This window comes from Notothenia rossii (assembly GCF_949606895.1).
Source record: "Notothenia rossii genome assembly, chromosome: 7".
Lineage (NCBI taxonomy): Eukaryota > Metazoa > Chordata > Actinopteri > Perciformes > Nototheniidae > Notothenia > Notothenia rossii.
The window spans coordinates 43,268,557-43,292,686 of record NC_136905.1 but is presented as its reverse complement, the minus strand read 5'-3'; the positions used below and the strand labels follow the sequence as shown (position 1 = coordinate 43,292,686).

The 24,130-nt window shown below is 43.4% G+C and overlaps 1 protein-coding gene across 22 annotated transcripts in view; it reads left to right on the top strand.

Annotated features, from left to right (window-relative positions):
• Window positions 1-18,214: 18,214 nt before the first annotated feature.
• LOC307046229 (E3 SUMO-protein ligase ZBED1-like) overlaps window positions 18,215-24,130 on the top strand; it is a gene marked incomplete at its 5' end in the record, with an annotated part of 38,978 nt that continues 33,062 nt past the window's right edge. For 14 of the 22 annotated variants that reach the window (XR_013810099.1, XR_013810100.1, XR_013810101.1 and 11 more), the window contains one exon: window positions 18,215-18,621. Coding sequence is in view for 2 of the 22 variants with exons in the window: in XM_079692511.1 (XP_079548637.1) it covers window positions 21,665-21,841; window positions 22,023-22,114; window positions 23,007-23,117; window positions 23,377-23,653 (657 nt within the window). Of the gene's footprint in view, window positions 18,622-19,914; window positions 21,842-22,022; window positions 22,115-23,006; window positions 23,118-23,376; window positions 23,654-24,130 lie in introns of those variants that run through there. The other 8 variants (XM_079692513.1, XM_079692510.1, XR_013810107.1 and 5 more) reach the window with 6 other exon arrangements.

Below are 24,130 nucleotides of genomic sequence, written 5' to 3'. Positions count from 1 at the left end.
TTGTACTCCAAATATTAAGCAAAATGTCACATTATATAATGATTGCCACCGAGTCATAATTTTGAGAAAAAGACGTTCAAAGTTTCCTCTTCTCTGGAATCCATCGATCTGATTGATTATTAGCGGGGCAAATGACCAGAGTAGCTATGGAGGGAAAATATTTTCGTTTGGATTACTTGTCTGGGGTAAACTCGCAAGTGTGTCTGTGTTAAACACACAGACGAGAAACACCGGCTGTTGTTATGCCCTGTGACGTTAAATTACTCCGTTCTCCTCTTGTAATTATGCCGTTACAAGCTTTCAAAGTTGTATTTATCATCTGGATTTGCCGAAACAAGTTTAATATTCTGAAAGCCAATACTTTGTTTATTTGAAATCAGATGAAACTGTCACGGACCCTGCCGTGTTATCTAGATTACTATACGGTTTACATTAATAATTTCAGTGAGAGGGAGGGGGAGGGGAGCTGCTGCTGCTGCTGCGCTGAGGGGGAGCCGAGTGAGAGCGAGCTGCCTGTCTTCTTCCCTTTACAAGCTTCAAAACTGTATTTATCGTTTGTTTTTGGAAATAAAAGTTTCATATTCTGAAAGCCAAGACTTTGCTTATTTAAAATCAAACAAAAAACTCGAACCCCGGAAAAATATTTTTTTACACAAATACACGTATATTTTTGAATTGATCCATAAAAGTGGGGGGGCCAATGGCCCCTTGGCCCCCCTGCTTCCGGCATCCCTGCTTACAGGATGTACTGACCCTTATTCCTTCACCAGAGAACGTCACGCCACATGGCCATTGCAAGGGAGGTATGGGATACTCTGGCCAGCCACGAAAAGTGAAAATGTGTACTACAGCAGGGGGGGACCCATCAAATTCTTGATTAGTTCATGTTTAGTTTAAAAGATTGGTCAGTTCCTGACTCTTTTTTTTTTTTGACAAGTGGACAAAAAATGTTTTTATTCCAATGCTGTGATTAGAGAATGTATTTTACTTATTGTAGGTTGTTCTTGTCACGATTCTCATGTTATGTCACGTTTATAGTTTTGTAGGTTTGGGTGTTTTTGCTGTTTTCCATGTCATGTTTTCCTTTGGGTTATTGTCTTGTCATTAGTTTGCCTGGTGTGTCTAATTGTCTGATTATGTTCACCTGGGCCCCTGTGTTTTCTCCTCCCTCCTCACCTGTGTCTTGTTGTGTGATTGAGTCTTGTGTGTATTTAAGTTCTGGGTTGTCTGTCTGTCTTGGTCGGTTCGTCTTGTTCCCTGACTAGTTCTGCGGTGAGTGTTCTGTTTGTCATTGTACATATATATCATAGCCTTGAAATAAAGGAAGTTTCAGTTTAAATCTGCATTTGGGTCCTGCTTGTTTCACAAACCGTGACAGTACGAACCGACCTGAAATATGGGCCCAGCAGATCCTTTCGAGCAGGAGATATTGGAGTTAACCGTTGCTTTGGCTGTCTGCTCTAGTCGATGGTTGGGAGCGTCCAGGGGTCAGCAGTGAGAGGCTGTTCGGGCTGAGGCACACCAAAGGGCAATGGAGAAACCAGGTTTAGTTAAATTCTTACCTGGCTGGATTTTGGACTTCCTCTCAGTGTGTGATTCCCGGCCTGCTAGCCCCAGGCATGCTAGCTCCATGTCTCCCAATTCCCAACCTGGCACCATACGCCTTGGTGGGTTCCGTCTGAAGTCAACCCGTGCTTCTGCCCCAGTTCCTGCTCCTGTCCAGGAGTCATATTCTGGAACTCGTCTGGCTTATGGAGGTCCACGGAGTATTCAGGCGGCTGCTAAGAGGAGGAGTCGCAAGGCCAAGCTAGCAGCTCAAGCCCCAAGAGCCATGGTTCCGGCCCCAGAACCGGACCTTACAGCCATGTTGCCGGCTCCAGAACCGGACCTTACAGCCATGTTTCCGGGTCCAGTGCGGGCCCACACAGCCATGTTTCCGGCTCCAGAACCGGACCTTACAGCCATGTTTCCGGCTCCAGAACCGGACCTTACAGCCATGGTCCCGGCTTCAGTGCCGGCTCCAGTAACCATGGTCCCGACTCCGGCTCCTCGTCACCTGCTGATTCATCGGCCGACGCCAGCTCCTCGAGTCCTTTCGGCGTACCGGCCGACTCCAGCACCTCGTCTCCTGTTGGCTGTCCGTCCGACGCCAGCTCCCCATGTCCTGTCAGCATACCGGCCGACTCCAGCACCTCGTCTCCGGTTGGCTGTCCGTCCGACGCCAGCTCCCTGTGTCCTGATGGCTGTCCGTCCGACGCCAGCTCCCCGAGTCCTGTCGGCATACCGGCCGACTCCAGCACCTCGTCTCCTGTTGGCTGTCCGTCCGACGCCAGCTCCCCGTATTCTGTTGGCGAACCAACCCACTCAAGTGTCGTTGGAGGTCCCGCAGACTGCCTTTCTGCCGGGGGTCCTGCCAACTCCATGTCTTGTCCTGTTGGAGGTCCCGCAGACTACTCTTCTGCTTGGGGTCCTGCCAACCCCATGTCCTGAGCCGTTGGAGGTCCCGCAGACTGCTCTTCTGCCGGGGGTCCTGCCAACCCCATGTCCTGTGCCGTTGGAGGTCCCGCAGACTACTCTTCTGCCGGGGGTCCTGCCAACTCCATGTCTTGTCCCGTTGAAGGTCCCGCAGAATACTTTTCTGCCGGGGGTCCTGCCAACCCCATGTCCTGAGCCGTTGGAGGTCCCGCAGACTGCTCTACTGCCGGGGGTCCTGCCAACCCCATGTCCTGTGCCGTTGGAGGTCCCGCAGACTACTCTTCTGCCGGGGGTCCTGCCAACCCCATGTCCTGTCGCGTTGGGGATTCCGCCGACTGCTCTCCTGCCGGGGGTCCTGCCGGTCCTGTGTCCTCTTCCATGGGGGATCTTCCAGACACCGGCTCCTGACCGGCCTCCGGAGCTGTCTGGGGTTCACCCCTCCTCGGACTCTGCCTTGCCCCCGGGCCGTCCGCCCGAGATTCCCTCCATGGACTCTGCCTTGCCCCCGGGCCGTCCGCCCGAATTCCCCTTTTTGAACTCTGCCTTGCCCCCGGGCCGTCCGCCCGAATTCCCCTTCTTTGAACTCTGCCTTGCCCCCGGGCCGTCCGCCCGAGACCCGTCCTCCAGACCCCCTCCACCCACCCTGCTGGACTTTTGTTTTTTTGGGACGTCTGGAATCCGTCCCTTGAGGGGGGGGGTTATGTCACGATTCTCATGTTATGTCACGTTTATAGTTTTGTAGGTTTGGGTGTTTTTGCTGTTTTCCATGTCATGTTTTCCTTTGGGTTATTGTCTTGTCATTAGTTTGCGTGGTGTGTCTAATTGTCTGATTATGTTCACCTGGGCCCCTGTGTTTTCTCCTCCCTCCTCTCCTGTGTCTTGTTGTGTGATTGAGACTTGTGTGTATTTAAGTTCTGGGTTGTCTGTCTGTCTTGGTCGGTTCGTCTTGTTCCCTGACTAGTTCTGCGGTGAGTGTTCTGTTTGTCATTGTACATATATATCATCGCCTTGAAATAAAGGAAGTTTCAGTTTGTATCTGCATTTGGGTCCTGCTTGTTTCACAAACCGTGACAGTTTTGGATAAAAGCAGCAGCTAAATTAAATGAAATAATATAATAATATCTTAAGAAGCAACAATGTTATCAGCCAATGTTAATTATCTGTTTACACTAGACAATGTAACATTAATCAGTAAAACTGCATCAATTAAACGTCTAAAGAATTGAAATGACACATTTTAGCCCTGAACATTAATAAATGAATTAAATTAATCAGTGTTACATAGTAAATCAGTTCCCAGGCAACAAGATGAGTGAGAACAATCTAATCTGTTTAAAACTTGAAAAACAGCCCGTTTATACATTTGCCACTGAATATTTTAACAAGTTTGTTGTTGTGTTGACATGTTTGATGTTTATCATTGATACTCATCCTGTTCATCTTTTATTAAAAAATATCTACAAAATATGATCAAACAACATTTCTGTGATCCTGAGTACATATTTGTCACATTTATGTCATGATCTATACATCAAAAGTAATGTAGCCATTCAACCCTGTTACTTTCAACCCTTTTACTCTAATTTCAACCCTGTTACTATATGATTTTCTATTAAAATAACCTTAAATTATTTTCTCAGCTCCCAAGGGTTACAACTATTGTCCTTTTTAATAGTTTGAGTAATTGTATATATAATGTATTTGAGCAAATATTTTTTAATTAAATACAGAAATGTGTAAAAAGAAACGTGTGACTATTGAAAAGTTGGGCAAGACAGATTTAAAAAGCTACTTAAATTAATAAATTAACAAGTTTTATGAGTATTTAACTTGAATGTCACTTTCTTTACATAATAGAAAAGGATTTTATTTAACAATATTTTGAAATGTACTTTTTTCAGTTTAATGAGTATTGGTAACAGGGTTGAACAATGCATGGCACACAACCAATAAAACATCTAATAAAAACTATACCTTTGATGCCTGAGCTGGGCCAATCACTTTTTCTGATGGTTTAATACCTGTTTTTCTCAATTACATAACAAAAATATATAAAATAAAAGGTTCATTTTTCAAAAGTGTCGATGTCTAAATTGTCCTCCAATTCTGGAATGACCCAAAAAGCAAAAAGCAAAAAGGCCTCTCAGACGCTCTTCCGTTTACGTGTTTAATAAAGAAAAACAATTGGACGGTAGATACCCCGATTTTACTCTTACATAACCGCTGGGTTATAAAGTAGTAGGGAATAGTTTTAACGGAGGTATTTTACTGCACAACATGCTCGGCAGCAGAGCATCTGTGCCCCCGGCCGCATGACGGAGCCCAGCCAACGCTCACAGCGGCACAGGGGAACAGTTTGCGGAGTTGATTCTTAATACTAGTCTTAACCTAACCACTTTTAACAGAATTGTGTAGGTAAGCACTTGATGCAAACTTTGCCCAACACCATTTGCGCGAAAAAATAGACTACACATGACAGGGTGTCCGCTGGGTCTTAAAAAGTATTAAAAGTTGATAAATCAATTCAATGAAAATTATGGCAAGCCCCACGGACCCGGTTCCGGCGCCGAAATCGCGTCATTTGCAGGAAACAACGTTTAAGGAACCTTAAAGGTGGGGTAGGTAAGTTTCAGAAACCGGCTCGAGATACACTTTTTGTTATATTCCATGGAATGCTCTTAACATCCCGATAGCAATGAATATCTTAAGTGCTTTGAAAAAATGTAACGGAGCAAATTAAGAACAAAAAGAAAGTGGAAACTAGGAGAAGTCAAACCAGAGTCAATAGTGGAGTTGCTTTGGCTGTGTAGTATTGCTAACCTAGATGTGTTTAGCTTTGCCTGATATGTAACGTTACTGCAGCCTGCTCTCACGGAGGAGGTGCTCTGTAAGGAAGTCTGAAGGAAGGGGCGGATTCTTTTTGGCTGTGTACTTTCAAATTGTATTGCACTCGAGTAGGGGTGTAACAACTAATCGACTTAATCGATTAAAATCGATTACCAAATTAGTTGGCAACTAATTCAGTCGTCGATTCGTTGGTGACGTCATCACATGTGTTCTACACCCCGTTAAGCTCCAACGTTATCGCTCTTTTTTATCGGTACAGGAGACATTTAAAACATATGTCATATGTATTATTGCTACATAAACATTATATCGCAGTCTTAGTGTCGCCAACTCAGTTTCTAATATGCAATATGACTACAAAATGCGTCTATAATGTATTTTCGATCTTCCCAATTCAGACGAGAGATCTCTCCCCCGCCTGCTTGCGAGGGGGCGGGGCAGTTTACACACACAAGCAGGAGATGGCGGAGAGAACGCGCTCCGAGGTGTGGTTAAACTTTAGCCGTCTCGATGTGGACAATGCTCGTTACCAAAAGTGCAATAACAGTTTATCATATAAAGGCGGTAAAACGAGCAATTTGTCTAAACACTTAGCAAAAGTGCTCCACATTCAGACGGAGGAATGCACCGGGTTCGACTGTCTTTCTAGTAGCTCTGTAGCCCCGTCCACGAGTAACGTTTCCACGTCAGGTGTTATGTATGCTAGCAGCAACACACAGAGTTAACTCAGTTATAAAAACATAGGTTAATGATTAGAGGTAACTGAGTTATTTTGTTAAAGTTTCAGCTATTCGGTTTACAGTTCTGTCATCACATTATTTAATATGATTTGTTAAAACATTGTTGTTTCTTTTGATGTGAAATATTATGCATTTAATTAAAATAAAAAGCAATGTTAGTTTTGTTCACAATTTGTTTAGTTAGTTTACCTTATTTCTTGTCAAAAGAACCGTTAATACTATCGTTAAAAGGACCGGATCGATAAGCAGTATTGATATAAGTAGTAGTACAGTTAAAACCTTAACGATCCGAATAATCGATTAATCGTTTCATTAATCGATAGATTAATCGATTATCAAATTAGTCGTTTGTTGCAGCCCTACACTCGAGCCGGTTTCTGAAACTTACCTACCCCATCTTTAATATTGAATAAACTGTTAATATTTTTATATCCATATCACGGGAAAAAACTAATTTAACTGATCTTTTTCATTTTTTTTAAAACACACAATGCTAACAATGACCCTCTGAATTAGCCCAGAGCGAAAAATGCTATCCTATTACTGCACCGAAAATCACTCCTAGCTCCCTTATTACTTATCCTAGCTGCAAATCCAACAGATCGTTTATGATCGTAAAGACACAGAATCTAACGGTGCCCACCTCAACACTGAAAGATACAAACTCGCGACGTTATCAACAAAAACATACATCAAAACAAGTGGCGCTAGGTAGCCTAAAAGGCTAACATGGCTTACCTTGGTTTTGTCTGGTCAAAACTGGTCTTCAATGGCATTAAAACGATAAAAGCGATGCTGTAGTTAATCCATAGGTTAATATCCAATGTGACTGTGTCCCCTTTGAAATGTTCCGATAATCTATAAGCAATAAAACTGCAATTCCGTTTTAAAATATCAGAGCAGGCCATTCCTACGCTCTGTAGCAAGATTGAATGCGCTTAGACATTTTGCCTCCTGCTATGCACTTCGGTTAGAAAGTGTTAAACGGCATTTCCCAAGGTATTAAGAAGGTCCACCGCAACGACAACATGATGAAACACCCTTAATTTACTGAAACGATATGTCGGGAAACCCCCTCAAGGCGGCCACATGCATAGCGTGCCGTAAAATGCTGCTTTATTCTTATTTTAAGTTTCGTTGCCTTGCTCCGCTCTGTGGAGTGGCGGGGGGGGGTGTTGGGGCGCCACTGATGGTGATGAAAGCTGATTCGAGGGCCCCCCATAGACTCTAGAATCGCCACTATCGATGGCGATCAAAGCTGTCCCACATGCTAAGTGTTAGCCAGAAAGCCGCGGCGTTTAAGTCCCGACTCTCCCAATGGCCAATCCGTGCCTCCCCTGACTGCACGTTGCTGACACTCACCGCTGCAGACTCTCTGCACGGAGGAGCGGTGTCCGGCCGATGCTGCTCCTCCAAGGAAGAGACACACGTTCACTAAGCCAAACTATATCCGGTCACAGAGATCCCCTAAATATAGTCTATATTAAGAACAAGAAAAGGTTTTACATATATATTGTTGTTTGTAAACATATGACAAATGTGCGAGGGTGATGACGTCAAAGCATCGTCCTACAGAGTGGCGAAGTCTCGCCCATCTACTTCCGGTCCATGGGACCTTATTTCGGAAAGATTATGCATTGAAGTCAATGAAGAGAGAGAACTTATCCTTCAAACCCGTTTGAATTGTGCCATGAATTACACATATTACATTACATGTCACTTGTTAGACGCTTTTATCCAAAGAGACTTACATACTCAATACTGTGGACAATCCCCACAGGAGCAATTTTGGGGTGAAGTGTCTTGCCCAGGGACACAACGACATGTTGACTGCAGTGGGGTTTGAACCTGTGACCCCCTGATCTGATCACCAACGCTCAATCCACTGCGCCACACGCCTCCCATATGATGGTTGTACTGTCCTCCTGATGACGTTTCTAATCAAAAGTAGGCAGTCAGCCAAACTCCCAAATAATGGACACGAGAGTCAGTTAAGCTCCAGCTTTACTATGGACTCAATGGACATGCCGTTACAGCAAAGGAGTACAAATAAAATAAAACAGACATATACCAGGGCTCGAGCTTAAGGGCCTCCCGTCGTCCCGGGCCGAAAAAAATAGTGTCAGGGAGGATAAAAAAATATTTTGGGAAGAGAGTTAAAATAAAAATACCCTGCTACCTCTACTACAAACGGCGATGAAAATGAAACTGACTGCACGTTTTGTGTAGCACAGTTATTAAACCTCCTTGTCAACGCACAAAACATTTAGCAACCCGCGAAATACACACACACACACACACACACACACACACACACACACACAGTACGTAGCTGTGCCCGCGAATTCAGTGCATGACATTAAGGATTTTGGGAGATGGCCCTGTGGGTCGTCTAAGCTAATTTACATATGGCCCTGAGCCCAATAGAGATTGGCCTGAAAAATGCCTGCGGACGAAATGACGCACGAAGGGTTTGGGGGGCCTCCCCCTAGAACATTTACATTTTTGCAGGTCTTAGATGCTGTCTGGTGCATTCTCTAGACTGAATTATAAGATGAACCAGCACAATATTATATTGTACAATTTCAATATTATTCTTCATTTCACTTGTTTGTTTGTTCTTGCTTGTATTTGCTCACTTGCATGCCCTGCATAGCTATAAGAAATACTTCAGTTGTTGGTCAAGACACTTTCCATCTGATGAAGGCAAATGCCTTCCCAGATATAAAAAAGTAGAAAACATTACATTCAGTTATAACTGCCAAAACAAACATTATTTACAATATTATGGCCCCTGTTAAAAATGTTTGTAATTATCTACTGTAAGTTGGTCGAACGAATGCCTCCTCATCCGGAAGCGGAACGAGCAGCCCCGTGCAGCAGTCGAGAGGAACCGAGCACATCCGCGAAGCACACAAAATGGCGACGTCAGAGGTCCCGTTAGCCGGCAAATCTAAATCTCTTCGGTCAAAATGTCCGGTCAAAATAATTTCCCTTTAGCGCAATACCGCTTCTGTTGCGCCACTTATGTGACAGAAAAGAAGAGTATGTGACAGGCAAGAATAGTCAATTGTAAGGTCTAACACTTAATGTGGAGAAAGAGATGTCCTGTATGGGTTGATTGTGCGTTGATCTGTTGATAATGCCTCGGGGTTCCGGTGGGCATGTATACAAATGCATAATGCTTTGCTATACTTTGTGGCCTCACCCAGTTGCATAGCAACACTTATTGTTTAGGCGTCTTTTAATAAGCAGGTAGTCATATCATTAGCTAGAACTAGCTGGATCTAATCGATATGGACATATCCGCGAGTGAAGTCTAATTTGACGGGGGAGAGAGATCAGCTGCTGCTGACGAGTCGACACGCAGCTCTGCATGATCACATGCTGCGGTGAGCGGACAAAACACACACTTCAGGTTAGAATATCACACGTAGCTATTTTAATTACCTTTCAAACTACCTAAACTAGTTATAGATATGTTTAGTTTTACTGTCGGGTCACTCATTACTGGATCGACGAGCTGCATGATACTGGCATAATAGATTGCCCGATCGGGCAACCAGCAGGTGAGGCTTCATTGCCCGAGCTAAATACTAAATGGCCCCGGGCCATCGGGCAGTCGTTAATGTCGAGCCCTGCGCGAATTCCTGGGCGGCAAATTCGCGGGTCTAGCTATGTACAGAGTGTGTGGAGCGCCATTTATCTATTATATGGCTCTGAGTGTGTGTATTTCGCGGGTTGAGTGATGTACAATGACAATGGCATCCCGTGGAGGAATTCTGAAATGTTTTACCGTTACATCACAAAAACGCACAGCAGAACCAGACCCTGGAGCGCCGATCTCTTTATTTACTTACTCCTCTTCATCCCCTATGGGTAATAACAAGGCTGAGATGAGAACCCTCCATCGTATTTAGTTCTTAGCAATATGCTGCGCCTCTCCCCATGTAGGGATGGGTACCGAACCCCGGTATTAAACGGGCCCCGGGCCGGAATTATTAAAGACAGTGGTAACGTTAAGCTCCGAAGTTATCGGACTTTTTATCTGTACTGGAGACATTTAAAAAATATGTCATATGTATTATTGCTACATAAACATTATATCGCAGTTTTAGTTTCGCCAACTCCGTTTCTAATATGCAATAAGACTACAACATGCGTCTATGATGTAATTTCGAGCTTTCTAATCCAGACGAGATCTCTCTCTCTCCAGTCTGTGTGCGAGGGGGCGGGGCAGTTTGTAAAGGCCTCCTGACTGTGTTACAGACTGTCATCCTGGTTAGTGGTTACTCTGGGTTCTGTCTTCAGGACAGAGTGTTGGATTTTTTTGTTAATTGGATGGGACTTGATTTGATTCAATATTCGAGTAATTTTCTCGTTTGTGTGTTTGTTTAAATATATTTGGCCTTTGTTTATGTGATTGACTGATTTACTCAAATAAAAAGGTTGATGAATTATCATCTAATGATTTGTATGATGTTTTATTTATGTTAAAGGTCACTTTGAATGAGTCTAGCTAATGATAATGTAGAAAAACTAATATTTTACATTTCGGGACGGTCCACATTAATTTCGGGACGGCTTAGATTGTATTTCGGGACGGTTCCGGGAGGATGGTGAAAAAAGTTAGTCGAGAGCCCTAATATACATTGAATTAGTTTCACAGAACGGATGCCATGCTAAAACATCCAAACAACTAAAATAAGCTTTAAAACTAGAAGATATAGTTTTAAACAACAAATAATTACTCACAAGCAATGCGTACGATAAGCCAAATCAAAGGATTGCACTGGATAGAGAACACCATGTGGCTCTGCCGGGCTCTCACATATAACTGAACATGTGGCCTGATATACTTTTAAATACTGGTCTACGGTGCAGTACCACGTTTCAACATAGGGGGTGCTAAACAACACAAAACACAAGATAAGTTGCCTGGAGGGCAGAACAATGTTTGTCAATCTTAAAAAATCATTTTAAAAAAAGTCACAGTTTTTCGTAAAACTGTTGAAATATAAGACTATGAAAAATACGCAACTAGAAAGACTACAAATCCCAGAGTAAGTGATGTCATTACTGTTTTCCTCCACTAAGAGATAAAATCAGCATAATATAGATATAATCTATCTATATGGCGCTGGCTAAGATAAGATAACTTTAACAAGATGCCTGTGTGCTTAGTACCAGGTTGTTATCATACATCAGCAATGGGTCTTGCTCGTTCTTTTGCTTCCCGTCTGATGAAAGGACCAGGAGTGGCTGGATCAAGTTAGCTACCTAGCTAGTGGCTAGCACGTTAGTTAGCATTACAGCCTTTCATTTTTATTAGCCTTAATATGAAGTAACATCAAGTAACCCAACATGTTAAACAGTAAGAGTAGTAGTCATATTTTGTGAACCCTTTGAAGAGTACTGTCACACCATTGTGAGCATTCTATAATACACAATTTAAGCCCGGGGGAGAAATGCGAGCGCTACATTAGCATCTGCAATCTTTTCTACTTCATGCTATCTGCACAAATGGTTGACATTAAACATTAAAAAGATCAGGCAGTTCAGAGAGAATCAAAGGAAGGCAGGCAGCTTTGCATGACATTCTTCTGGACGTGTTTCATTGTGGTGATAGTGAGGTTAGTCAACAGTTTTGTTGACAAGACAGTAGTGACGGCCATCTTGGTGACGTGTGTTGTTCTGCTAGACCGGAGATGTAGTTAATTCAGCGTTTCACACAAACAAATGTGTTACTTCACAGTTTTACGACACATTTTTTTTTTTTGACTTGCAAAATTATCTTCAAAATTGACAAACATCATATGTGTAATTCGTGGCACAATTCAAACGGGATCGAAAGATAATCTTTCTCTCTCCGTTGACTTCAATACATATTTTGTCCGAAATAAGGTCCCATGGACCACCGGAAGGGGAGGGACTTCGCCGGTCAGCCACGGCCCAATTGAACCCCTGCCCACAACGGAGCTGATCCAGATTTTCGTCCGATGTGACGTAATATCGGAAATGTGGGTTGGCTTTATGGCTACGGCCCTATCAGAAATGTTGCCGTATCAGAAATAATGCGTGACGTGTTTTGGAAGTAATATGCTCTTTGTTTACATTAGCAAGCATTGCTAACACTCAGAGCTAACGCTGTAATGGAGAGAGTATGTGTAAAGAAGCCGGATATAAAAGGTTCTGTCCTTGTGGTAAACCTGCAAGAGAGAAAGCGTTAGAGCTCCATACTGTTTCAGAAATAATGCTAATGTGGTTTGCAACCTAATATGGAGTTTAATCACGGCAGCATTTAGCTGGGAATCTGCTTCTCTCTCTCTCTGCAGCTCTGCTGCATGTGCGTTCCAAAGGGGGCGTGGCCCTGTAGCTGCTGACCCAGAATCAGCACCTTAGTAACAGGATTGAAATAGAGGGGTATGAGCAGGGCTGCACATAACTGGTGCGCATTTGCGTACCAACATTGAGAGAGAGAGAGGGAGAGAGAGAGAAGGGAGAAGAGAAAAGAGAGGAGAGAGAAGAGAGGAGAGAGAGAAGAGAGGAGAGAGAAGAGAGGAGAGAGAGAAAGATATTTGCAAGTTGCATAGGAACTCAGGGCCGGCCCGTAGCACTGGCGTTATAACTTTTCGCCTAGGGCGCCAGATCTGGGGAGGCGCTGCGCTGGCAGCTCTGGGAGGGAAAACACATTTTTGACCGTTGGTGCTCATCCTAATTTTCGCCCTTGACGTAACAATATTCATAATTAAAGGAGACCTATCATGCTATATTTAAATGATATAGTGTATGACCATACCTATATAAGGTATATTTATACATTTTATTTTTCAAAATACCAAACAGATCATTTTTTAGCCATGCCTCGTTTCGCTAATTTTCGCTCTATTCCAAGCCTGTCTTTGAAAATTCTGAGCAGCAGCTGACCACGCCCCTCTGCAGAAGAGGGGGGGCATGAGCCGGCGAGAGTCACGTTACCATGTTTGCTGTGATTACGAGTGTGGAATAAACATGTCATCTCAGAGCAATGCATGTGTTCAAGCATATTGTAACGTTCACAGATGGAGTCGGAAACAGGCTTCAAGTTATCAGGCTTTAATAACTCTTCTTAGCTTAGAGGAATACAGGTACAGGTACAGCTTGGGGTTTCCACCTTACACACTCTCACGCTAACTCCCGCACATACCCATATATATAACAGTGTCTACGTCACAACTTCCCCGCCCTCCCCCGTCTGCTCCCCCAACCACAGGACCGCACCTAGAACAGCATCACTGTGCAGCTCTGTGATTGGCAAAGAGACAGGGGATGCCTGAGTGACACCCTCAGAATCCTATCATGGTCGCTACACTACCCCCCCACTACAAAGTTCCTCGCCCACGAGGAACAAACAAAACAGCACAAACACCACTACCCCCACCCTCTCCAGTACTCTGCAGGGACCAACACACTGGGTGTCCAGTTTTGGGCACCGGCATTCCTTCCGTTGTTGGCTGTAGACCCAGACCAGCTCCTGTTGGGGCAGAATCTCTGCTCCGCGCCATTCCTATATGAGCAGGTTCTCAAAAGAAGGAAACATTCAAAGCAGCCAGGATAAGGGTTAAACAATAATCTGCTTTAATGGTGGAAACATACAAATACATCATCTAATCATGTAGCACTCTGCAGAGTACTCCGGGCTCAGGTTCTACCACCGTGTGAGACACGTCTCAGGAACGGCAAGTCAAAAACAAGAGCGCCGATCTTCAAAATGATCACTACATTTATACACAGGTGGGGAGGAGTTTCGCGCGTGTGTGTGTGTTTGTCCCTCTGCCCTTAGGCAGATCCCCCAATCAATGATGTGGAGTCATGACAGAGGACTCTTTGACAGGACACATACTCATTCCCCCTAAACATCTTCAACACACACACACATCCTATCATGTATCTTATCACACAATAGTCACCTGTTTTTCTCTATGAAAGCCATATTTGTAAATATCCAAACGCCATCGTCCCATGACAGTCACCGCATCAGTCAACCAACATAAGTTAATTGTTTTTGTGGCTTAATGGCTTCCCTGAACTTCCCTTCACCCCAAAGTCAGCTTAATAGGAATGAATACATTTTATTGATAAGCTCAAAAGGACGTTTATCTCGTTTACTGCTGGGTGACCCAAGTCCCAAGGCCTCTTTTGGGGTCTGTAGGAGATAAATCATTAATTCTACAAGACTTTAACTGCCTTATATCTGAAAATGTATCTGGGAATTCCCCTGTTAATTGCAAGGACTATTGATAATTAACAGAGAGACCCTAGGGGCCTCTTCTTGGTATCTGCTAGGCAGAAGTCACTCAATGCAGAAATCACAAGTTTAACACACATTCTATATCAGATGACATTAAAATGAATATACCAGATTGAACTTTCCTGCCATAACACGTTACTTTAATACTTCAAATAATTCAAATAATACTTCACTCCCCGGCCTGGAAATGCTGCCCTCTTGTCCTGGTGTCATAGTTCCGCTTCTGTCTACCTCGTCCGGTCTCAGCTCCATCTCCTTCAGTTCGCCTCCGCGTCTGAACCTCATAGAGTCCCGGTTCTGCTCTGCCTGTGCCTTCCTCGAGGCGTTCTGCTCCATGGTACTCATCTCCGCTATAGCTACGCTTGCCTGCTTATGGGCCTCCTCCAGCTGAGATTTACCGGTATCCAACTCTGCTTCTGTCCTTTTCAGGTCTTCTAAAGTTTTCAAAGTCTCCAGTTGGGATTGTTCCAGCTTATTCTGGAGCTCGTTGTAACCTTGCTGCAGCGCCTTAGCGCCTCTACCCATCTCGCTGATCCTCTCCTGGTACTTGATGCAGTCCCTCTGCAGCTGCCGGACCTCCAGCTGCTTCTCCCTCAGCAGCTCCTCCAGCTGCCGCTCTCTGTTCTGACTGCCTTCCCTGACCCTCTGAGCGGACCTCAGCTGCTGCTCCAGCTCCCTCTGCTTACCAGACTCTGCTTCGGCTCTCTCTCTCTGTGCTTGCCTCATGTCCTCCTCCAGCCTGGCGGCCCGGTCGCTCTCGCTCTGCGCCTCGGCCTCCAACTCGGCCCGCTCCCTCGTCAACCGCTCCACCTCCTGCTGCAGCTCGGTCAAATGCTCCCGGTTGTCCGCCGCCTCCTGCTGGTAGTCTGCGATGCTGCCGTTGAGCTGGGCCAGCTAGTTCATCAGACGCTCCTCCAGGTGGTCCTTCTCGGCTTCCAGGCTCCTGAGCAGCTCTTTGGACTGCGCCTCCCTCTTGGCACCCTCCTCCACCATGCTCCTTTCTCTCTCTTTGCCCTCTTGGAGGCACTTCTCCAGAGAGGCCACAAGGCTCTCCTTCTCTTTACTCTCCTGGAGATCTCGCTCAAGAGAGGCCAGCTCCGCTTTGAGTCTAGCCTCCTGTTGCTGCCACAGTTCCCTCTCTTTATTGACAGCTGCTTCCATCTCCCTCATTTTCTCCTCTAATAAAACTGGAACACTTTCAGTCACCTTGGTAACCCATACAGGCTTCTCCTCCTCTCTGCAGCTCCTCACAGCCGGTGGTACTGGCCCTCCGCTGCTCCTCGCTGCCACACTCCACACAATCTCTCTCTCCACAGCGATCTCCAAGGCCGCCTGCAAGGACTGTGGATGCTGCAGCTGTACCCCAACCCTCAAGTCCGCAGGGAGGAGAGCCCTGATGAATTGATCACGTGCCAGCTCACTCTGCACTCCGGGTGGCATGTGTGCATATGCCCGCCGCGTCAGGCTCTCCACGTCATTAGCCAACGCCCGCAGCGTCTCTCCAGACTTCCGACAGCGGTTACTCAATTTGTTCCGGAGCAGCTCTGGCGGGAAACACTGTCCAAACCGCCTCTTCAAAGCCCCCGCTAACGCCCGTAGCTGAGTCTATCCTCAGGGCTAAGCAGCAGCAGACATGACAGAGCCTCATCCGTGAGGCACAAAGCAAGCTGTAGTGCTTTAGTCTCTACTGACCACCCCCCGGCATGTGCAAGCAGTTCAAATTGGGCATGGAAAGCCTCCCAGTCAGCCTTACCCGAGTACTTGGGTGTCTTCACGGACGCGGCGGCTGCTACCGGTTGATGGGCGTCGCCATTGTTGTTTACATCCCGCTCGGTTTTGGCGCGAAACGCAGCTGAAGATGGCGACATTCCCGCGTCTCTAGCCATCATCACCGCCGACTCCCTCAGGCGCTCTCTCGCCTCCCGTGCCTTCACAAACTCCCCCCTCATGTCCTTCGAACACTCGATGCTCCTTCTTCCTCTCCATCCCTACTTTCCTGCTTCACTCCCATCTTGCTGAACTTTTCCATCTCTGCTAGCTTACATGCTAGCTCCGTGATGCAGTTACGAACACCCGTCCGGATAGACGTCCTCCGTTCGAAAAGTCACTTCTGACACCAATGCAACGTTAACAGATGGAGTCAGAAACAGGCTTCAAGTTATCAGGCTTTAATAACTCTTCTTAGCTTAGAGGAATACAGGTACAGGTACAGGTACAGGTGCAGGTACAGTTTGGGGTTTCCACCTTACACACTCTCACGCTAACTCCCACACATACCCATATATATAACAGTATCTACGTCACAACTTCCCTGCCCTACCCCGTCTGCTCCCCCAACCACAGGACCGCACCTAGACCAGCATCACTGTGCAGCTCTGTGATTGGCAAAGAGACGGGGGATGCCTGAGTGACACCCTCAGCATCCTATCAGGGTCGCTACAATATTATCAATTTGATCCAGAAACTGACCCTGAAGCAGCGGAGGTTTTGGTGGAGGTGCAAATATCTTGGTTGCAGCAGGATGTTTCTGAATGGTTAGTTGACAACATACTTGTCAACCCTCCCGATTTTCGCGGGAAACTCCCGATTTCATTGCCCTCTCCCGGTTTCCTCCCGGGGTCATATTTCTCCCGATTTCTGACAAAATCAGATTTACACACAACTGTTTCCACTCTGACTTTAATACAGCCACACCATTGTTTGGTTGCCATGGTAACACGTCTTTTTAGTAGTGCGCGCAACTCAAAGTCTGAGAAGGTAAGGCAGATATTCACAGAAAACAGAACAAGAATCGAAAACTACTCTACTCTCTGCTCACTCCTTTCCAGCCCACACATATGCTCCATCAAGGACGGTGCTACAGGCCGCAAGGCAGTGCACTTACAACTACAATAAGCATGTTAATGTTAATCTAACAGCTCCGGCGATCCACCCCCCCCCCCCACGATAGCACCCCCCCCCCCCCCATTTCGCATTTTGAAATGCTCCCGATTTCTGAGGTCTAAAGGTTGGCAAGTATGGTTGACAAGCTGTTGTCCCTATTTATTTTACTCTGTTTGTTACGATGCTTGCTACTTATTCCGTTCATATTTTGGCTAATTAGCAAGAATGCAATGTGTACAGTTTGACCCAGCAATAAGTCTCTGAAAGGCGGGGAAAAGTTGTGTGGATAGAGGCAGAGCGCAGCGGCAGGCAGGCAGAGAGGAGCAGGCTGCGATACCCCCCTCCCACAGAGCGCACCCAGAGGACAGGCTGCGTCACCTCACTTTGTAACCCAGGAAAGGAGCAGGAATCCTGGGTACGTGAGTGTTAAAAGTGCATTAAACTGTTTTAATCCGACAGCCGCTGATGTGCACGGAAGTCTGTCTGTTTCATTAACATTTGAATAGCCAAATGGACGGAAATCCGTCCTGCACGTGGCCGTGGCTCATTCCCCTGATAGGTGGAGAGTTGACCAATAAGCGGAGCACCTCTTTGTGACGTAGAAAAGTGTTGAAATCTGGATCCGTTTTTTTCACATCCGGTGCAGCCCCTTTTTTATAGATTTGGCTAAGGAGGAAAATAGAGAGGGTTGTGTTTTCTGACACTTGGTGAGTTCCCTGGAACACCGGGGACACATATTCATGTATAAAAGACGTACAAAGGTGCATTTTGCATGATAGGTCCCCTAGTAAATGTAACACCCTTTTCACCCCGGTTACACGTTTCATTTGCCCTGTATGATGGGTGCTGCCTGTAAGTGATGAAAATGGGGGATGTTGGCTTATCTGGCGCCCGCAGCTCACAGCCAAAGTGCGGGTGAGCGAGGGAGAGAGGGAGGGTGCACCGGTACCGGCTCTGTTGTTATTAGAATCTGGTGCTAGCTGCTCTAACGGATATAAGAAGAAGATGTGTCTACAATAATGTGGAGGGAGAGTCCTCTCCAGTCAGACTGAGAGGCTGATAACTACAGCTCAGTGAGGTAAAGGACTCTGAGTGTTTAGATTCTATAATATTGGGCTTTTTAGCCGTCCGTCAGGAACTGATTTTCAAAATAAAGTCACCGGAAACAGACGTAGGCCCGGTTCAAGCTCGATAATTTGGATGTTGTAGCCGCAATGCACGCTGGGATATGGTGTTTCCCACATAGCACGTTTCGTTAAAGGTCCACTGGAAGCAGTGCAGTCCAATTCGAGAAGGTGATTCGCCATTAAAAGAAGAAGAAGAAGAAGAAGAAGATGACGAAGACGACGAAGACATTGAACCCTCCTTGACACGGAGCTCCTCGAGGTAAACCCGTTTTCTGTAATGTAATAAAGACATTTACAGTGTTTTTTAAAAAAATGATTTCAGCTTTTGCATCACTTTACACAGCACCATGTGTCGACATAAAAGCTTACGCGTGCAAATTATTTGCTAGTTAAACCGTGAACTGCTCAGTTAGCATCATTGAGTTAGCCTTAGCTAACGTCTGTCGTTTTACGGAGCTGTTGCAGTTTAAAATCAATCGATAGTAACATAGTTGATCATGTTATGACATGGTTCTTCAGTTTTTTTTTACTTAGCCTGTGACAGCACCACACACGAACAGACTGTGTTAGTGTTATTAAGTAATGGTAGCCGACTGAACCCGCTTTAAAAGCATTTGTCAACCTGATTTAATCCCAAATGAGTGGCGATTTACTTCTTATAAATCATGTTTGGGAAAAGGCATGTTAATGCATACATCTGTAAGTTTTATATGTCACTTGGTATCCCTGTTTAAGGTGATTATCGTACATAATACTTTACTCAATCCAGATCAGTATTTCGGGTTTTTAAGCTTATATTCACTCTTCGAGCCAATCTGAGGTCTGCTCAGATATTTGTCCCATTGATATTTAAACAGACATTACTAGCCGATACACGATCCGGTCCACATAAACTGTGAGTTTAGGAGTAGGCCTATATGGATATGTAATTTATCATTTAAATCATATGTACATGTTGTGCTTTTAACCTAAACGAATAGTATATAGATAAATACTTTATTCCTCCCAAATTGGGAAATTATTTCGTTGCAGCCCAGTGTTATTGGACATTACAAATTAATTAAAAATATGTAGGAGGAATATAAAATACAAAATACAATACAAATAATTAGCATAAACATCAAATATATTCATATCAACAGTAGCTCGAAAGAGTATCTGAATAATAGAAATATAAAAAAATGTGTATTACTCTATAATAAAAATCGAAAAGAAAATTATGAATAAAACTGAATATATGAATATTTACTTCCGGAACATAAGAGCAATTTAATATTAAGTACTAGTTTGACTACATTAAAGTCTCTATCTAAAAAAACATGCATTATATCACGCAATAACAGATACATTTTATGGACAAACATGATTTGAGGTTTATGATGATAGCTAATAGAAAACATCTTATCATGCCAAAAAAAGATTACACAATACGTACTGACTATTACCAGAAATGGAAAGTTATTTATGATGTTACACTGGAATTTGTGAATTTTAAAGTGCTACTAATTGAACTTTGATATCACATTTAACATTATTTTGAAGTTGAATTCAATCAACATCATTTGGATAATATCATTTGACTTTAGTAATCATACGGTTATATGGAAGAATTTTTGTTTTGTGTCATGCCAATACATGTCTAATTTAAATAGTTTTTATTAGTAAATAATGATGTTCAAAATAAAATAGTCCCTCCGTTGCCTTCTGCACAAAACATAGTGCAAGGTGGTTGCTATGCAACAACACTAACAGCAAGCGAACATATTAGACAGAGAGCGTTGATCCATTATTTTGCTGTTTATTTACATTAATGTGTATGTTGCTGTTTATTTATGAAATCAAATTAGGGTCAATAATATTCACAAATTATTTCACAGTCTGCAGTTGTATATCACCTGTTGTGCGCATGTGAAAAGATTTTGTGCATGTGTAAAAAAGTTTTGTGCACACAGATATAATTTGCTCGTGTAAAAACATTTTGCAGCTGTAGAAATATTTTGTGCGTGTGTGAAAAGTTTTTGCAGATATAATTTGCACGTGTAAAAAAGTTTTGCAGGTGTAGAAATATTTTGTGCAAGGATATTTACAACAGTGAGGTTTCACAAAGTCTGAGATACGGACACACAAATTTCCTATCTGTGTGTGCGAACCTGAAGTTACAAGCTACAAGCTGCTATTTACGAGTACGAATTTTGACCCTGTTTTTACGCCTGAGTATGCTAGCCAATCAGCACGTTGCCCACTGACTAGCCAATCGGGACGTAGCCCACTGACCATCCAATCATAGGACACAAGGTTCTAACGCGTTCGTTTTGCTGACCTGCGCCACTTGGAGCGTGCTTGCGGGAGTCAACATGGAGGAGCCCGAGGCGAACTCTTGTGGGATACAGGTGGGTTAATTACATGCTACCACGGAACATGCCACTACAGTTTTAATTAACTAACGTTACATCGTAATTAACTAAATATATCAAGACAGCTGTGCGTGCATCCCTGAGTTACTTATATTTTATATTTAACGCTAGCTAGTTGATGTGGTCTTTGCTATTGTCTTAGCTAGCTACAGTCTGTTGGCTAAATTAACGTTTGTTGTTGTTGTGCCGTTTGAATGAGTAACGTTAATGTTAAAGAAATTAATGCAACACTTTTGTCGGGTGCTTCCTGACATAATGCCCCGGGCATTTAATATGGAGAGGAAGGTAACGTAACGTTAGTTAGCCAAAGGTCGAAAAGGTTCAGTTTCCAATCCGATTTGTGTTCACGTCAGCTGGAAAATAAAGCAAGTGAACAGAAAAGGAACGGTAAAGTGGGCTAACCATACGATCTTCATAATCAATAATAAATAACTGTATGGCCTACTCAACACAAATGCTCCTTACAACCCGCTGCAATAGACGATGAGCGATTCATGTTTTCTTAAAAATCAATCAATCATATACTCTACAGTAGGCTATATGATTGATTTATGTATTAATTATTTTATTTGTTTAAATATAATTCTATATTTTTTTCATATACTCTACAGTCCATGCATTATACTTTTTTGCATGAAAAGGGCAGAACTTCAAAAGCTTTAACCTGAAACACATGCCTCACTGCTCGAGTTCAGGCCAAAATTAGCCTTACTTCATTCATTTAAAAGACCAATCAGCAATATTTAGGACACAAATAACATATTTATAACAATAAATGCTCTTCCTCAGCTATGTTTTATATAATGTAAACACAAGCAGTATTGTAGCCAAAGATAAACATTTCACTATACATTGTGCGGGTCATCTTATGTAGGCGCCGATCACATCATGTTATTCAGCACAACACCACAAAAAGGGGTCTGGCGATGGACACGAAGATTATTTCAATCATCAAAGGACTTGGTGGGACAAGATGTGGTGTGGATACATCAAGCAATTAATACCTTTTTATTTTGCAGATATGGTATGGTAATATTTGGTGGAATTGATGGATTTTCAAGAAAGGTTAGTGCTTCCTGGAGTTTATTTTACAATTGACCAAAAGTGAATTGATATTAAATGCCATTTTTTAAAGTTAATTATCACGCACATACAGTATGGGGTCAGTATTTAATTCATTAATAGGTTATTTGAGTACTGTGTTTCTGTGGTGCTTACTTTTTCCTTTCTATAAATGCTCTCATAGATCATGTACCTACAAGTAGCCAATAACAACAAGGCTTCAACAGCTCTGCAGTTCTTCCTTGAGGCTGTTGACAAACACGGATTTCCATCCAGGTAACAGGCTATTTCTTGTTTTGTGTGTGTTTTTTTTTACATGTAAACATTCGATTATTGGAAATACTGAATATGAAGAAAAATGTCAGGTGCACTTGATACAGTTAAAAGAACACTGATTTGTATCAGTCTAGGCCATTTTATAAAAATAAGGTAGACTTTTGTCACGGCAGCCGTATTGACATGAACTAGCAGGTAAATACAGGTTAAATTAATTAAGTTGATTAAGGTTCCATTCTATTTAGTGCAGTAGAGCCTTTCCAGTGAGCCAACATGCACAATAGCAGCACCCTGACTGTTTGATCTGAATGGAACAGAACATTAATTAGTATCACTGGTAACACCTGTGTTTACCCTACTATTTTATGTCAAAATGGCTGCTTTTCAAAAAGGTCTATAGGCCTACATGATCAACAGATTTTTCACTAAGTTTTACAAGAAAAGTTGTAAATCGATAGTTGGGGATATAGTGCCTATTAAGCAAAGGCCCAGGAAGCCCTAGTACCCCCTATATGTCATTTCTGAAACAACACTTTACCAGTGATGACACTTATGGGTATGGCCTTAGAATGAGATTGGATTATTCATTCCTTGTTTATATTATTTTACATGACCTCATGACATATTCCCAATATTATGTGTAGGTCTTTCCAGTGATGTGCCCATAAAGAATGTTTCAGTCTCATACTAAAACCTCTTGTTTCTGTGGTAACAAAATCTTTAAAACTGCTGGTTCCCTGGGGGATTAGCCAGGAGCCAATAGTGAAGCTTGTTAAATGGCTATAGCTGTACTTAGAAAACTGGAGATACAGCCAGCTCTAAGAGTACAGAGATTCAAATTTCACATTGTCAAATTACTTAACATGGTATCTGTATGGTTGTACATGTCAAGGGTCAGAGGAGACCAAGGTGTGGAAAATGTGGACATTGCCAGACATATGTTTGACGTTCGTGGGTGCGGCAGGGGAAGCATCATCTCAGGGAAAAGTGTTCATAATCAAAGGTAATATCAGTGTATGGTTGTAGCTTCTGTCATAAAGCTTTCTTTGGTCAAAATATATTTTGCTAGTGTATCGCTTAATAGTGACGTGCTGCCATTAATTATGGTTCTAAAAGTTGTTGCTGAGATTAATGTACATATTAGTGTTATTAGGGATGGGGGAAAATCCATTGAGTTACTATTTGCATTTTTTGCAACGTAAAGGTGTGATAATTGTTTACGGACTGCATTTATTCATTTATTTTTGTCAACTGTCTTTCAGGATAGAGCGCCTGTGGCGTGACGTGTGGAATGTCGTGTCAAGTATTTATTACGATCTGCTCCACAGCCTAGAGGAGGATGGCCTGCTCGACCCAGCAAATTGCACACACCTTTTCTGTGCTCAGTATGTCTTTCTGCCCCGAATTCAGGAAGATCTTGACACATTCACAGATGGCTGGAATAACCATTCACTCCGAACAGAACGTAACCTCACTCCTAACCAGCTGTGGGAAATCGGGAAGAGTCAGAGCCCTTTCAGCCCTCCTGACAACTTCGAGGTAAAGGGGAAAAACTGTTTTGTAGTTCTGTGTTTTATTCACCATTGTGGAGGAAGCCAATGTTAGCACACCTTGCTTTCTTTTAGAAGTCATAACAATGTTAGTATTTGGTTATATGTTTATTTGACAAAATCCTTACACTGTTCTTAATATTATAATGAAAATGCAACACACGGGAACTGGAATTTAGCCTACCAGGACCACTGTGTTTCACTTTACCAGGCATCTTCCAATAGTACACAGCAATAACCATCTGCATAATCAGGCTACAGCAGAATTACAATTTGTGTCAAAGCCAACAATGGGCTATGCAACACAATGTAACATTGAGTTTCAGTTGCATAGAATAGTTTTGTTGATATACAAAGACATAGGCCACAATCCGAAAAATGTAAAACTAATGAAAACAACTACTGTTGTAGTTGTTTTCATTTTATTTTTCTTTGAATTTGTAGGCCTCAAAAAGAATATTGCAGG